Consider the following 17,281-nt stretch of genomic DNA (forward strand, 5'->3'; position numbering starts at 1 on the left):
AAGCAACACATTTACTAAGAGCCTTCTTTACGCACAACATCGTGTTTGGCAGAGTGGGAAATAAAAGACGCTCCTATGGTCTGTGCTCCCAAGGAGCTTATAATAGAGCTCAGGAGGTGAGACTTTTACATCATAAAACATAAAATTTAAGAGTTAACTAGTCTGGCCACAAAAAAAGATAAGATCTAAGTGATTCTTGGCTAAATGAGTCATTAGTCATCTTTTTTTTTTTGATGTTCATTTATTTATATTGAGAGAGAGAGAGGGATAGAGAGCGAGCAAGGGAGGGGCAAAGCGAGAGGGGAAGAGAGAATCCCACGAGATCATGACCTGAGCTCAAACCAAGAGTCAGATGCTTAACCAACTGAGCACCCAACAGCCGCCCCGAGTCATTAGTCTTCTTACTGCCTAGGTGAGTGCTTTGGGTCGGGTCTGCTTGAGGGAATGGTCACTGTGAACTGCAGAGGTCCAAGAATGATCCAGGAAGTCAGAAGATTTGAGCAGGTCTAAAAGGATGGGCGTGATTCACATAAAGTAATGTTCCCCCAAAGAGTGGCATAGGAGAATTCAGGTTTTAGGTAATGATTGAACCCCTCTCTCTTTTTCTAAAATTTTACTAAGATAGTTGCATCCTTCAAAAAAAAATTTTTTTAAGTGTGAATTGCCAGAGACTCAAAACAGTTATCTGTACATCCAGGTTCACTGTGGCAATGTTCCCCACAGCCAAAAGGTGAAGCAACCCAAGCATCTGCTGGTGGAGGAATGGATAAATAACATGAAGTATACAGATACAGTGGAAGATATCCAGCCTTAAAAAGGAAGTTAATTCTGACGCATGCTCCAACATGGATTAAACATGGACAGAGGTACAAAGGCCCACCCACCCATATTTCAAAGACAGGAATGAGACAGCTTGCCTAGAGCAAAGACCTCCTGTGAGTAATCGCCTAGACAATAAGACTGGGATCAAATTGCAGAGAGCCTCAAACATCAAAGTGAGGGGCCTGAGCTCCATCCAGTCTGAGAGCAGTCAGTGTGTGTGTGTGTGTGTGTGTGTGTGTGTGTGTGTTTGGGGGTGGGGGGGAGTCAGATGCTGAATCAGAGTGACTTAAGTGTTTTTGAGCTCTTTGCTCAGATTCTATGTCATACAGAATTTAATTTGCTTCAAATGCCTTTGAAATATTGTTTAACTATGGTTCCAAGTTATCTGGCAGTTTTCTGGTTTCCTGGGTAATCTACTTAACTTCTCCAAGCCCCAGTTTCCTCATCTGAACAAGGAGGAGAATATTGGTTCCTCCCTCATCTGAGGATTAAATGAGATTCTGTGTTAAAGCATGAAACACAGCACCTGAGATACATCAAGTGTCCCATAAATATTACCTGCTGTGATTACAGAACCTCACAGTTTCACTCTATTGGAATCTGCTGGCCACTGTAGAGAGCCAGGACTTGAAAGCCTATAACATACGTTAGTAACTCAGCTAAATTCGAGGCATCCTATGATGCCAAAGTCTTACAAAATGGTCTTTGTATACAGAGCACTGTAGAGTTATCAGATGAGCACGTGAGGTATGTCTTAATGAAGCTAATGTTAAACTCCTAGGATCCTGAGAAAATGATGATACAGGATAAGCTGATGGGATCTTCAGAAATGACAACACGCGACTCACTTCATGAGGAGGAATTTATCCTCTTCTTGAGTCCCAGATCCTGGGAATCTGATCACAAGACATGAAGACATTACGTGCCACAGTGTTTTTCATTAGACATCCGTAAGATTTCCCAGATTCCCCCAAAGAGGACTTTTGTCTTATTTGGTTTTTGAAAAACACAGTTTGGTCTAGCCAACACTTTGGGTTTTTTTAGACACAGTCCAAAACTGTGAAAAGCTGCCTGAGTGAAAAAATTACAAATGCAAGGTCAATACCGATGTAGCCTTCTCTCTGGGTCTTATATCCAACACAATGTCATCCAGTGTGTACGTCACACATACCCGGTCTAAGAACATATTTGTGATACGTATGCAAAATATATAGAGAGAACTCATGAATAACGGCCTATTTTTACTGAAGAAGAAACTGAGGCATTCGAAGGTTTTAAAAAAAATCGCCCAAGGTCTCCCCATGAGTGGAAGAGACGGTTTTATGCCAAAGCTCTACGCCAAAGTCTGTGACATTAGAACAGAGAAGTGGGATTCGGTCAGACTGTTTCAGCCACTCAGCACAGTGATGCTGTCATGTTACATCAAGTCCTGAGTTCCTGTACCTCAAGTACCAAGTTCTTGAACGAAGGAACACACCCAGGAACCCCTGAGCAGCCTGTGACCCAAGAATAAGTATGAGTGCAGGGCATCATACTAAGGCAACACAAGTTGGTGGTAACTTCCCGTCCAATTCCACTCTCGGTGTGCTCATCCCCTGCTCCTGTTTCTGCTTTTCTCTGGGCCGGTTCCTAACTGGTTTTCTCACTTTCTACTCTATAGCCGGTCTACTTCAAAGAGGCTTACTCATAGTGCCTGCTTGTAGCATGGCCCACCATGGCCCTACAACCTCATGACCGCCAGCATCTGCTTTCATTGATAGTTTTATTTTTCCAGGATTTCTCAATTCACAGTTTGAGGAAAGAATCAAGCGCTGTTCACCTTCTTGTCTCTGCTGTCCCACAAACGACCAGTCTTAGAGCGGGAGCCCACACGTAGTCCGGGGGTCGTACAAATCATGGCTGCCAAGGAAGGCAAGCAGGCTTGTCAGCCATGGCCACTGTTAGAGCAGTCCGAGGCTTGACTTAACTACCATCATATTACAACCCTTTCTTCCTGGGCTGCCAGTCATTTCAGACTATGAATTACAGAACTATATATGAGTTCTATGCCACGCTGAAATACTGGCTAAAAATATCACCGCGGGCAGCCTTTATTTTAGAGCAAAGTAACACAATACTATAATATCTTTGTTGAGATAAACTCTGTAATGAGAAAAGTATTTTCCAAAAATGTACCATTCTCCAGACCTAATAAAACTCTTAACTAAGGTACCGAGCAGTCCTGTGTTAGAAGTCTATTACTATCTGAAAATAATATTTGTGGACAATTGAAATAGTAATACAACAAAAATGAAATCTGTTCAATGAATACCAAAGGGGGGGGCAGGGAAAAGAGGGAGGAAGAGAGTGGGAGACAGGGAGGGAAAGAGAGAGTCGGGGGGGGGGAGAAAGAGAAAGACTGTAATTACAAGGAAATCGCAGTGTCTGAGCCCTTAGAGAAAAGTCATTCTGGTTTCCAAGTTTTTCAGATGGTCATGGCACCTACCAGGTACTCCACACCTACTATGTGCCAAGCACCACGCTAAGATGCTCCCTAATCTCCATCACATCTCAACAACATAAACATCATGATACCTAAAGTGTGGATGAGAAAACTGACTCTAAATTACTGACAGTGCTCACGGTGGTTGCAAGTGGCCGAGATTCAACCTTAGCTCTATATGCCTTTTCCAACACGCCACCTCGTATCTCAGCCTCCAACCCTCCAAAACAGAGTATGAGAAACAAAACAGCGTCTCTTTAGAAATTACAATTCCCATTAATATATATCTGTGCTACAGATCTAACAGCAGAAACAGATGCACAGGGGGAGCTGACTTGGTCACATGAATCAGCCACACGTCCCCTGTGATTTGCTCCTCCTCCTCTACTTCCTGCTCATAAAAGTGACGGGCCACGTGCAGCTGTCAATCTCCTGCCATCCAGTGAACGTGATGAAAATCAATTTCCTTTCAAGATCTTGTCCCACCCTCCAGAAGGAAAAACATCATCCTAACGGTTGCTATCGCTTTTCCTTGACTAGTGGGCACCTGCAACTTTAGAACTGAACACACTCGTTCCATGTCACGCCAGTTCATGTTACTGCATTGTTAAATGCTAACTCAACATGTGGCAGGAATGTTGATTATCATTTGAATTCTTCATCTGGATTGGTGAGACTGCCTTGTTTCAAATCTATACATTCATATACATATACATGTTCATATACGTAATCTATACATATCATAATTATTTTGAATAGCACATTATAGAATGCGAATACCTGCATATTAATGGTATCACTGAATGCTCATAGCAACCATATACGGTCAACAGGACTATTAAAAGCATGAACTCTAGAGCCAGATTTCCTGGGTGCGAATCCCAGCTTTATCACCTACTTGCTATGTGACCTTGGACAAGTTATTTAGTCTTTCTGAGCCTCGGCTTCCTCATGGTAAAATGAAGATAATTTAAAAACCTACGGGGGTGCCTGGGTGGCTCAGTTGGTTAAGCATTCGACTTCAGCTCAGGTCATGATCTCACAGTCCGTGAGTTTGAGCCCCGTGTCGGGCTCTGTGCTGCCAGCTCAGAGCCTGGAGCCTGCTTCGGATTCTGTGTCTCCCTCTCTCTGCCCCTCCCCTACTCATGCTCTGTCTCTCTCTGTCTCAAAAATAAATAAAAACATAAAAAAAAAAACCTACAATGCATAGGACTCCAGTGAAAATTAAATGAACAAATAAGTGGTCATGCCAGGACCGGGGCTCAGCTCTTTGCTTCTAGTACCCACCATATTGCCATCAAAAGACGACACTTCTGCAGGCCCGAGGTTGGGCCTTAATTTCCTCCAAATAAACTTCAAATATGGCCTTGAGCAGAACATTTAAATTATATATTATAAATATCACACAAACATTTCAAGTACTGTATAGGGCCTGTATGATGAAACAACTCTCTTAAGCTTGGTAAATAACAGATAAAGATGTGTCCATTTTGCAAGTTCTAAGAAGGAAGAAATTTTCCAATCACCAAAGGCTAAGAGAGCTTACACAGGTTGAAACTGGCAAGTTATCACCAAAAATGATTTTCTGGAAAAACATAAAACTGTCCAAGAGATAGACTATGCTCAGAAATTAGACACAACATTTCTCTTCAGCCTTGTGATTTGCTATTTTTCACCAGCTTTATCCAGCCTTCTAACGCTGTCTCCATTCCAAACACCAAAGCTATACCCTTGAAAACACACACAATTTGCTCTTCATGTCTCTTGAAAGATCTACCTTTTCAATGAGCCACGCAGGCAGAGTCTAGTCATGGTGAACCGTTCATACGTGATCAAATCAAGGCACTTCCTTTCACCAGGTCAGGGAATCCCTCCTCCTTTCCCTGCTTGGTCTAGATGGGAGGGGAGGGGGCAGTAAAAATGGTTCTTTTTTCACTCAAATATTTTTGGGTCTGGGTTCTCTGGGTAAAGAGCCATTCATCTCAGTGAAAAAGAACCTCTTCCTACTTCCAATTCTAGAACAAAAAAATTTTAATTTTTAATCAAGCTGATAACATAATCTGGAAAATTCCCTACTACTCTCTTAACTACTATTACTTCTAGAAATGAGACTGGGACACTGAGGTGAGAAAATTACATTTTTATGTTATGCATCCCTTTACCATCTGAATTTTTTTTCTAAAAGTAGTTGTTAATTCTATAATGAAAAAAATAGAAATAGAAAAAAATTTTTAATGTTTTTATTTGAGAGAGAGACAGACAGACAGAGTACGAGTGGGGTAGAGGAAGAGAGAGAGGGAGACACAGAATCCAAAGCAGGCTCCAGGCTCTGAGCTGTCAGCACAGAGGCCTGTGCGGGTCTCGAACCCACAAACTGCAAGATCATGACCTGAGCCAAAGTCGGATGCTTAACCAACTGAGCCACCCAAACACACCCCCACTCCCCGCCCCCCAAAAAAAAGAATTTTTAAAGGAAATTTTAAGAGAAAAAAAGATTGGAGAATGTCCGAGTAAAGGAAGAATAACACTAAAACGGATGTCTAAACTCTAGCTCTCCACCAACATCCCATGAGCTTAGAAAAGGACCAAGCCTCCCATCAGACTATAGTCCTGGCCAAAACCTCAATGACAGGCTGGTAAAACCCAGAGCAGAGAACCCAGGTAAGCCACGCCCAAACTCCTGGCCCCAGAAATACTGAGATAAGGAATGTATGTTATTACAAGTTGCAAAGTTTGGGGGAAATCTGTTATGCAGCAATAGAAAACTAATACATCATTATGCCAAATTCCATAATTTGATCTACAAATTAGATCTACAGCCAGTAGGTAGGAATTTTCATGTGTGTAAATGAGAAGTGTTTGGAACTTCAAATAAGCATATAAATGTTAACCCCATTTACTTTGCACTCTTTTAAACCAAACAGATTGTGCACTTATAGTTGTGTATCTTTGATAAAAGCATCTGATTCTATCCGTATGGGGATCCTAATTCTAGCACCAACTTTTAAAAATTAAGACAATTCTTACTAGACTTGCAAAGCAGTCATTTTTACATCCACAATTAGTTTAACTTAAGATCCTAAAACTATACTAATTCAGCCCTCTATATCTGGATGATCCCCAAACTAACAATTCAGATAGAAAACACACTACATCGACTTGTCAGCACCAAAAATACTTCTTGTCGGAGAACAGACACCTCGGTTCTTTAGTTTCCAAATTTGCCCTGGGCCTTGTTCTTGCCTAAATTGCAGCCTTCCTGTTCCTGAACAGAACCACAGTCCTGACCAGTCACCCTAAAAACAGAATCATGTCTGGGTGGGTCTCCTACATTACAAGTCCACATGAAATCCTGCCACCGTTCCGTCTGGTGGGGGGTGGGGGTGGGGAGGCCGGAAGAAGGTCTGACCAAGGCAGCAGAAAGAATACAGAAGAGCAATGCTCAGTTATGTCACGACCAACATTTCCCAACACTGGCCCCACACAGACTGGGAGACCAAAAGGCACATCACATCCTGCAGCTTGTCCCAGCCGGAACTGCACTCAGCCAAGAGTGAGGAATAAAAGCAAACAGAGTCTCTGACCCTGCATGTTACCCCATCAGGCCAACATCGCCTCTCTCTTTTCTCACCTGATCCTCCACTATGTCCAGCTGAACAGCTCTTACTGCAAAGCTCACATCAACGTCCAGAACCGTCCCAGATTTAGAGACGCTGCCTGGCCACACACCGGATGATGAACCAACCCAGTGCTTCAGTGCATGAACCCACCTCAAAGCAAATGATGGGTGTTCCTAGAGCGTGCATGTTAAGTATCCTTCGGAAAAGTATCTGATTCCATCTCTACGGGGATCCCAACTGTAGTACTAACTTCTAAAAATTAAGACAATTTTTACTAGATTGTCAAAGCAGTTACTCGCAATTACAATTAGTTTAACTTAAAATCCTAAAATGGACGAATTCACACCTCTGTATCTACATGATCCCCGATCTGACAATTCAGACAGAAAACAAACTAAATGTACTTATCAGCACCAAAAAAAACCTTATTACTCAAAGGGTTGCAAGGAGCATATTAGATAAAAACAAACCCATATGCATTACAGAATAGAATACAACTGAATTAGTTTGGAATCAAGTATTTCGACAAAACTTCTCTGAAGTGGATGGACTTCAACTATGGCCCCGGAGTCCCTGGAGGCAACTATTTACTCTTCTTTGCCATTAGGAGTTCTCCAATAGAAAGTCTGAGAAGCATGCCTTTGGGTATACCTGAAGCCTGGAACGCAAATGACAAATCCTTCTCACGGGGCATATCCTTTTCATATCAACACCCACAAAGCTACTTCATTACAAACTCCCAACCCAACATGTGATGGGTTTACAGCAGTGACCTCATGAGCATTCATTCCCCCTTTCCTCTTCTTAACATGTTAATCAATATATTTGGTTGGGTATTCACATACTTACACACATCCCACCTCCTTTGGAAAAAGTTGGCCCTACCCAATCTTAGGAGAGGACATCATTTTCTTAAGCCACTCAGTTCATTCTGGTCAGCAGGCCACAATCAGTGGTCCAAGCAGTAGGTGTGTGAATCAAGTGGTCTACCCAGAGATTCTGGTTTATTATGACAGGATCACAAGGAACTCTACTTCCAGAGTCAGCTGGCTGGGCATCCTGAAAATCACTAAGTATTATAAATGCTCTTGAGAGTTGATAACTCATATCTAGAGACAAACCAGTCCCTTGTGAGAGCTGTGTGAAGGCAGAGACTATTTTAAGAAATAGATATTGGGGGTGTAAGGGCAAGTGGATAGATGGGCAGAATGGAAAAAGAGGGTCCTCTGACCTTGAGCTGGTTCACAAAAGAGGCTACTAAGTCTGTGGGTACAGCCAGAGTTCAAAAGTCTGAGCCAAGGCCTTTCTACTCATTGGCTCCTTTATCAACCATGGCTTCTGAACATACAAATGACTGCTCAATTTGCTCACGTGATGGATCATCATAGACCTCCACCCACTTTTATAGTATTAAACTATGAGACCACAAAACAGACTAAAAACAAAACAAAACAAAACAAAAAACACTGCACCTTCACTTTCTGGGAAAGAATTTAAAAACAAGCAAAGTACAAGATAGTAAAATTCTACATGTCATATTAACTCGGCCTTTGGCATCAGGCTAATCAATTCTGCAACAACCCATGAACAAAAGCAGAGGAGGAATATTATTAGAATAAGAGCCAGAAACAGAGTTCTCAAGGGTGGTATACCTGACATTTGGGGTTCCAAAGGTGTGGTCATCAAATTTAGTGTATTTTTTTTTTAATTACAAAAACAATACATGCTTGACTTAATGAGTTCTATAATACAGAGGTCTAAAACAGTAACCCTTCCCTGTCCCCGTATCTCAGCTCACTCCACTGTGATGCCCAAAGTTAGCCTGCCTTTCTCTATGTGCAAACAAGTATACAGACCTATGTGCACATCCACAAACCCCCCATTAAAAAAAACAGGATCATACTCTACATATTGCTCTATAACCCCCCTCCACCCTTTTTTTTTTTTTTTTGGCTTAAAATAGAGAATGCCCAACCCTCCAATATGACGCATGTTTAGTTACAAAAAATGAAGGCACACATCTCATGGAAACGATAGTCCTAACGTACCATGGAAAACATTAATTGATATGACCATCTAGAAGCAGAAAGCAATTTTCTGCTTTTGTTTTTGTTATACCAGAAAGGGCATTCCTCAAATGGTTAGAAAATAAAATTACGTAGGGCTGAAATCCAGACATTTCGTCTGCTGAAGACTCATGAACATTAACATTTGGCATTTTGTTAAAAAGGGGACTGCTTTATTTTAGTGGGCACAAAAACAATCAGGTATTTGAATGCATGCAATGTTCCAGTCTCCCTCCTATTTTCAAGTCCTCGAAAAGTGAACTGTGTTTCTTAGAGCCAAAAAGAAAAATGATCAGCAACGTTACTTAACGATAGAATGGATTCCTCCTATCTCCATCTCAAAGACCGATGTTTAAAGTCGGTCTTTCATTCGATATCAGACCATACTTTCAGTTAAAGCTGCAGAATCGTAAGTTTTTCCCACCTGAAAGCTGAGCCACTACGCTCTGAGGGAAGGTGACACCCTGGGCCTCACAGCCAAACCAAAAGACACCTCCTCCCTCCCTCCTCTGCAGCGCTGTTTTATACCTTTTCCATTTGAATCAACATTTTACATAACTGCATCTCTCTCTGAACTTCATACATAGCAGTCAAATTAATATTCCAAATGAAGTATCCACATATCTCAAGTGACTGTCAACCTCCCTACTTGCAGCAACGCCAATCAAGGAAGATAAGAAAGTTCAGTTCCCAGAAGATAACCACCACTTCCTTAGGAAATTAATTATACAAAGTTATCCTTGAAACATGACTGGCTAACTGGAAAGGAAAGCTACATGTGGCATAAAATTATATAGCTTTACAGATAATTTTTTTCATATATTCATTCCACAAAAGTAATAAGTGATCATACTTATATGATCTCTCCACTTATTTATTTATATTTCTTCCTACTGTTCCCACAGTGATAGGAAAATATGCAGCATAACCCAATAATCCAATTCATCTGCAAACACAGTTATGATATAAAAAGAGGGGGAAAGAACTCAGGAGCAAGGCAGAATCTAACAAAATTACTTCCACCTCGGGGCACCTGGGTGGCTCAGTCGGTTGAGCGCCCTACTTCAGCTCAGGTCATGATCTCACAGTTTATGAGTTCGAGCCCCACATCGGGCTCTGGGCTGACAGCTCAGAACCTGGAGCCTGCTTCAAATTCTGTGTTTCCCTCTCTTTCTACCCCTCCCCCACTCACACTCTGTCTCTCTCTCAAAAATAAACATTAAAAATTGGAAAAAAAAAAAAAAAAAAACCCACTTCCATCCAAAGCATGCTGTTTCTTTCTCAACTGCTGGGACAAGGAATCGGTGCCCCATTTTCTTGGATTAGTTAACAATGCACCTGTACCTGAAGAGATACAAACTTTTGTGCTTTATGCAAATTCCTGAAAAGCTGTATATGAATGTATTTTTTACTCATGTTTTATTTTTTTGCTACTATTTTTATTTATTTATTTTTGAGAGAGAAGAAGAGTGAAAGCAAGGGAAGGGCAGAGAGAGAGAGGGAGAGAGAGAATCTAAGCAGGCACTGCACTGTCAGCACAAAGCCCGACGCAGGGCTCGAACCAACGAACCATGAGATCAGGACCCAAGACAGAATCAAGAGTCGAACACTTAACCAACTGAGCCACCCAGGCACCACTTACTCATGTTTTAAATATATTTAAGGAACAGATAGGTAAAGTAACATTGTAAAATCCTTTATAAAGAATTCTTACAACATAAACTTTCTCCTTTTATCGTATATCTTCATATGTTTTCATTTTTTTTATATGACGATATGCTTTTCTGTAGCAGGACAGGACTATTCCCAAATCTCCAGGAACCAAACATATATTCTTAACTGATAATCTGTCCCTGTCTCTATTAACTACAAATATCAACAAGGTTCATGTCTTTTTTGACAGTTCACTGCCTTGCATATTAATCGGTGGCTTCTCAAAGGTTAGAATGCTAATTTTATGAAGGCACCCAAGAAGATACCTATAGGTTTTAAAACTCCTCCTGAATATATGTTCCTCAGAGGATAGGAACTCAACATTCTACTTGCTTTAGGATGCCTCCAACACCCGGTACAATCCTCTGCACAGGGTTGGCACTCTATAAATACCACATGGAAAACACACTCCCTTGACTCTAATCGATATTACTCATGTGCCAAATGAGCAAACATAAAACTCTTTCTGAGAGATTAAACACATACCTCTGGACTCTAATAAACAAACAGAAAAAAGAAGAGTCTGGAGAAAAGAAGCCAGCTCTGTGCCACAAAATACAAAGTCCAAACCCCACAGATGACCTTTGGTGTGTATACTCACATAAATTTCATTATGATCAAAGCGCTTCTTGAGGTTGTTGATGAAGGTCTCCTCATTGAGAGGCTCTAAAAGAACCATATCTCCAACCCCAATCATATTGTCCAGAAGTGACGTTTTCACCTCCATTTTGGCCATTGTCTCTTGCTGTAGGAAAGAGGGGGGAAAGGGAAAATTTAAATGGGCAAAATTATTTCAGATGGGTTCTTAGCACCACTGGAGAAATGAAACATCAGTAGTTTCAAATGGCCCTCGTCCGCCTCTCAAATGCCATAACGTCCCCTCCCTACAACCTACAATCAGAAGCCTCTGAGCTAGCCGCAATCCCTGCCAAGCCGCCAGAAGCCCCAGTTGCTTGAACCTCCCTACCAGTCCACCATTCCAAGCTCACTCCATCTACAGAAGGAGCTACTAAGAAACTGGAATCTCCATTTTCTTTTTTATTTTCATTGAAGTATAGCTGACATACAATGTTATATTAGTTTCAGGTGTACAACACAGTGATTCAACAGGTATATATATTACAAAATGCTCACCACAGTGTTATTACAGTATTATTATAAAGTTATTATAGTATTATTGATTTTATTTCCTGTGCTGTATTTTTCATCTCTGTGACTTTTTAGAAGCAGAAGTTTATACCTCTTTAGACCATCCTCTCTCCCTGGCCAGAGGTTGCAAAACTCTAAAAGAGAACCCAACCCACACCATTCCACCAGCCCTTGCATACCAATGTCAGATTTGAACCCATATGAACCTGCTTCCCCCAAGATGGCATCCCTCAGTACTCCATGATGAAATTCAGAATGCATTTCCCCAGGAAATGTTTTTTTAATTTATTTATTTTGAGAGAGAGAGAGAGAGAGAGCAAGTTTGGGAGGGGTGGAGAGAAAGGGAGAGAGAGGGAGGGAGGGACAGAGGGAAAGAAGAAGAGAGGGAGAGAGGGAGAGAGAATCCCAAGCAGGCTCCCTGCCGACAGCACGGGACTGATGCAGGGCTCTATTCCATGAACCGTGAGATCATGATCCGAGCTGAAACCAAGAGTTGGATGCTCAACCAACTGAGTCACCCAGGCACCAGGAAATAATGTTTTTTTGTTTTTGTTTTTTTTATTTATTTTTTAAATTTACATCCAAGTTAGTTATCATATAGTGCAACAATGATTTCAAGAGTAGGAAATAATGTTTTTAAAATGATACCACCATTGAGCTACCTATCAGACACTATACCAAGAACTTAACATGCATTAATTCATTTAATCCTCACAAAAACTCTATGAGGTAGATACTGTTAGCATTATCCCCATTTTAAGATAAGGAAGTACAGAGGTAAGAAATTTCGCTTATGATTACTTAAGAGAGTATTACATTTCATGTTAAAGAACTCAATCACCACTTATAATACTGCACTTATGGGGGGAAATTTCATTCCAGGCATCAACACTGCATCATAAAGAAAGGAACACAACCCTGTTGTAAATCAAAGGTTGCTTAGATAATTTGCCAAGAGTGACCTCAATGTTCTTAATTCTTATCCCAACAGACACACCACTACAAAAGCAAAATCAAATGAACATGCAATGAACAGACCAGAAATATTACAGTTTCTATCTAGCTCAGTAAGAAACCCTAACAAGTAGAAACAGAGGCACAATACAAAGGTAGCATTCTACCCTCACCACTAATATGAATGAATGCACCCAAAAGTAGAATGGTAAATCCCCATGCCTTCAGATCTGATCGCTGTCAAAAGTACTAAAATTCTTTCAAATATATGAACACGGGAAAGTAGAGTACATGTGTTTTGTGTTACTCTTTCTAATATTACCAGGATATACAAGTGCATTCATCTGAGACATTCCCTCTAAATGCTTCCAATGCAGAAGTCAATTTTGTATACCTTCAGTATACGAATCCTAAACAATACCTCAAGATACTAACAAATATTCATATATCTTCATGTCCCTAACACTGAGGGGAAGTACATTTAATTCTTCTCATTAAGGTGTCACTCAGGCACATTACATCTTATACAAAGGTTGGTCTGCTTCCTTGAGATAACAATTTAAACAAATGTCTTCCCACTCTAGTCTGGAACATCTAGCAGATCTCCTAGAGGTAACAGAAACTATATTTAGTTGGGCTATTTTCAAGAGAACTGGGAAGGGGTGAGAATTATATACTTCTTTATTATTAATTACCAATGCTTTATATGAATCCACAAACAAATCCTTTATTTCTGACCCTTTTAAGAAAAAAAAAATCTTTTATGTGTGCACTGAAAAGCCAAAGATATAGAGACTAAAAGAAGCAGAGAGGAAAGGTCTCTCATAAACAAAAACAACCCACCAAGGAAGTATTTAATAATCAAAAGAGGAAAAATCAAACTTTTTTGTTTACATATATGTATGTATATATATATATATATATATATTTTTTTTTTTTTTTAATTTCATGCCAACTACAGCTAGAATAAATGGCCCTAGGTATCACTAAAGCCCAACAATAGAATGGTTTCATGTGCTTAGAACTAGGCCAGATTCTGTTTTAAAACAATATGGGTGGGAGGCGGGGGAGGGGCACCTGCCAGTCTCTGGAGATGTAGCAGAAGCCAGGGAGAGCAGCTGGTCTCATGCCAAGCCCATAGAAAGACTTGCACAGGAACAGGAACATGAGTGCTCAACCTTTGTCGCAATAAATTAACATTTAAATCAAATCTCCAGTTCTCAGACTCATGAAATGCCAAAAGCACTCTAGCTGCGATGCATTACATATAATTTGGCAGATGAGGGAAGAAGGTTTAGGGATTAAGGGGGAAGTCAACCTGAGAATGGTTTCAAAAATAACCACCTCAAACCAGCAATTTAAATCAAGCAAAGAGGCTGAATGGGAACTCTTTGCTCCAGGCTGTATATAAAGTCTATTTATGGAAACAGAGGCAGAAAGACAAGGACTTCGCTGCAGGTAACAATAATTAAGTAATCTTTCTCTGTAATTAAGCCTGCTTTACCATCTTTTCAAATACAAGTTTCAAGCACGTTTGCAGGGGTTCCGATTTTTACATTTCTACCTCAACTTCAAAATCCAAAGTGGGGGAGAAGACACATCAAACGCTGAGTTGCAAACAAAAAAAAATTCTGAAAACACAACCTTTGCAAACCAAAATACAACAATAAACCAGCTGATAAGGAGATACCAACATTCATTTAGTTATTTAAGCACAGTTTTGTTCCATTCCAGTTTGTTTTGTTTTGTTTTGTTTTGTCTTTTTTAGCATCTAAGTACTTTGGGAGAAGAAACAGTGACACCCTCTCCCTCATTCTCATGGTAAAAATGGACACTGGGGAAACGGCATAGAGGCACTTCCCTAGTTTCCTACACATGGACTGAGTCCCCTTGCTGTGACTACTATATCCAGCCTTGGTTTGCTTCAGAATCACCTGCTAAAACTCAAGATTTCAATAAACTATCAGAAGTCACATGGGAGAATTCAATGGGCACATATATAGAGCACCAAGGATACTTCTTATTCGACACATACATACCCACTCCCACCCTTCCCAAGACCCCCCGCAGAAACCCATGTTGTTCTAAGGAAGCCAATTTTATCCCTTGTGCCAGGAATGTAGCACATGATCTAGACTAAGGCAACCAACACATTCCCATCTCCCAGCGACTGTCATTGATTCGGGGCTCGTCATTTAACTGAGCCTCAAGCTTTGGCTTGGTATATTAGGACAAGGGTTCTATCTACCTCTGGATGGCACAATTTACAGATGTGATACTTGAAACTGCCATGGCCATGTCACGCCTGCTTTCACATTGGGAGTGTGTGTAGTCCGAGGAGAATGGCATCACGTGGAGGGAAGCAAGGCAAAAATAACTAAATAAATAGCTGAGAATTAATGCAGGAGCCCTGATAACATCACAGACCTCTGGATCAAATTACAATAGAAACCTGCTCCACAGCTCTTAAGTTTACACACACGGAGGCCAATTAATTCTCCTTATTGTTTAAGCTGTCTGAGTTGGATTTTCCTATTATTTGCAACAGTAAGCATCTTACCTAATAGAAGAAGCTGGTACAAGGAAGTAGAGTGTTCTAAGTAACACGCCAAAGAGCATGGACTGGCTGAGCCAAGACTACGAGGTGGGGGGGGGGGGGGGGGGGGGGCGTGAGGAACTACCATCTTGGACCGGAAAGATGATCGTCTTTGATATGTGATAGCAAACAACTGATTAAACCGTGGCTTATCACACCTTATGACTTGGACCTTGTGCCTCCAACTTTAGCGAATTCAAGGAAAATTCAGATGCTGGAGTATGTGTTGGCTACTTCTTAAGGATCTTCAAGAAAAAGACAAGCTTGCTGTGAAAGTGGCCTGTTGGAAAGCCAGAGCGGAGAATATATGCTGCTGCTAAAGGAGTCACTTTGGCTGGAGGTGGGAGATGATGAGGGGATGTGACCTGCCCACCGTTTTGCCTCTATGGCCTGAGGAAGGGACAGTACTCCCACCTTGAAGATGTAGCACAAGAGAGGCATCACCTGTTCTGTTGCTTCTTATGCTTCTTAACTGTTCCCAAGTGGTTTCTATTAACCAAGAGCTAAGACACTCTGCACAGCATCCACGGCTAGGTCCCACTGCCAGGAGACAAGTTCTCAGACCACATCCTAGGTTCAAAACACTGGCAATTGGCAGATCTCTGATTCTGGTTACTAATCCATGGAAGGCAACAAATCTTAAAAACACTCTTTTTTTCAAGTTTAAGAGAGAGAGAGAGAAAGAGAGAGCACAAGTGGGGGAGAAGGGCAGAGGGAGAGAGAGAGAATGCCAAGCAGCCTCTACGTTCAGTGTGGAGCCCAACACAGGGCTCAAACCCACAACCTTGGGATCACGACCAGAATCAAAATCAAGAGTCGGGTACTCAACTGAGCGAGCCACCCAGCCGTCCCTGCTAAAACACGTTCAAGGTTCCATGCTGCCAAAGAAGTCTGGCTGACAGGGCTTAACAATTACTTGATCCTTAAAACAATCAACCCCAAGACCTCCAACTCAGGAACAACAACAATAAAACGCTAAAGCACTGCAGTCCCTGCCAAAGCAATCTTCCTCAATGCTCATCTTAAATGTGGCCATGGAAGGCCATGGACAAAGAAGATCTTGAAGAGGAGCACCTCTGAAGAGGAAGTGGCTAAGCTTTCGGCCATACAGGGGAGAGTCGCATCATGTTGGCTGGGGCATGTTACTTGCATAAGCATGGTAAGAAAGGTGTATGTGATTGTTGGGCAGCTAAAGGGGAGAGCCATTGTAGACTTTTGTCTTTCTTTTTAAAGGGTCACTATCCAGTACACAGTCCTGTTCCTATTTGCTCCTAATCTCCCTTGCAGGAAGTCCCCAGTTACCTTGTGCTGACAAGTAACCTAGTGAGAAGCAGGGCCCAATCACCACCTCAGAATTCAAAGGAGATAGATCTGCTCTCCACCCCAAGGAAAATGGCTTATGCACAGGTCGATCTCATCCTCCTGGGACTTTGAGTCCTAGGTGATGATGAAAGCTGGGGGTGACAGCTGGAGGTAATACTCCTCACTCAGCAGCAACAGTAGCAGCATGAAGACCAGAAGGTTCCTGCAGCATGGCTTCTGCTATGGATCTTGTTGCCCAGCCCTCTAGCCTTTCTTTGGTTCCTGCCTATCTTCCAAGCCTGTATCCTTCCTGGGCTTCCAACCTCTCTGCAATTCTGTGAGTGTCTACATCCTTCCTGCATTGCAAGCAACCAAGATCCCTAACTGACAGGAACACTACGTACAGTACCCAAATACAGTACGATACCACTGTTACAGCTTCATTATTATGTAAAACCTAACCTTTTTCTCCCTACATTGGTGAAAGCAATCTACAAAATACAATCACTGGGGTAGCCTTTGGAGGAACGACAGAGGAGCTTGGAGGCAGGGTCTCTTTATCTAAAAGTGTTGATTT

At 41.5% G+C, this 17,281-nt stretch overlaps 1 protein-coding gene across 4 annotated transcripts in view; it reads right to left on the reverse strand.

Annotated features, from left to right (window-relative positions):
- MYO1B (myosin IB) overlaps positions 1-17,281 on the reverse strand; it is a 187,584-nt gene that overhangs the window by 141,633 nt on the left and 28,670 nt on the right. For all 4 annotated transcript variants that reach the window (XM_019462617.2, XM_053906819.1, XM_053906817.1 and 1 more), the window contains exon 2: positions 11,305-11,448. In XM_019462617.2, the coding sequence (XP_019318162.1) occupies positions 11,305-11,439 (135 nt within the window). In that variant the 5' untranslated portion in view covers positions 11,440-11,448. The remainder of the gene's footprint in view (positions 1-11,304; positions 11,449-17,281) is intronic.

The sequence above is a fragment of the Panthera pardus genome, unplaced genomic scaffold, assembly GCF_024362965.1.
Source record: "Panthera pardus isolate Hobbes unplaced genomic scaffold, ASM2436296v1 HiC_scaffold_10, whole genome shotgun sequence".
NCBI classification, from domain to species: Eukaryota; Metazoa; Chordata; class Mammalia; order Carnivora; family Felidae; genus Panthera; species Panthera pardus.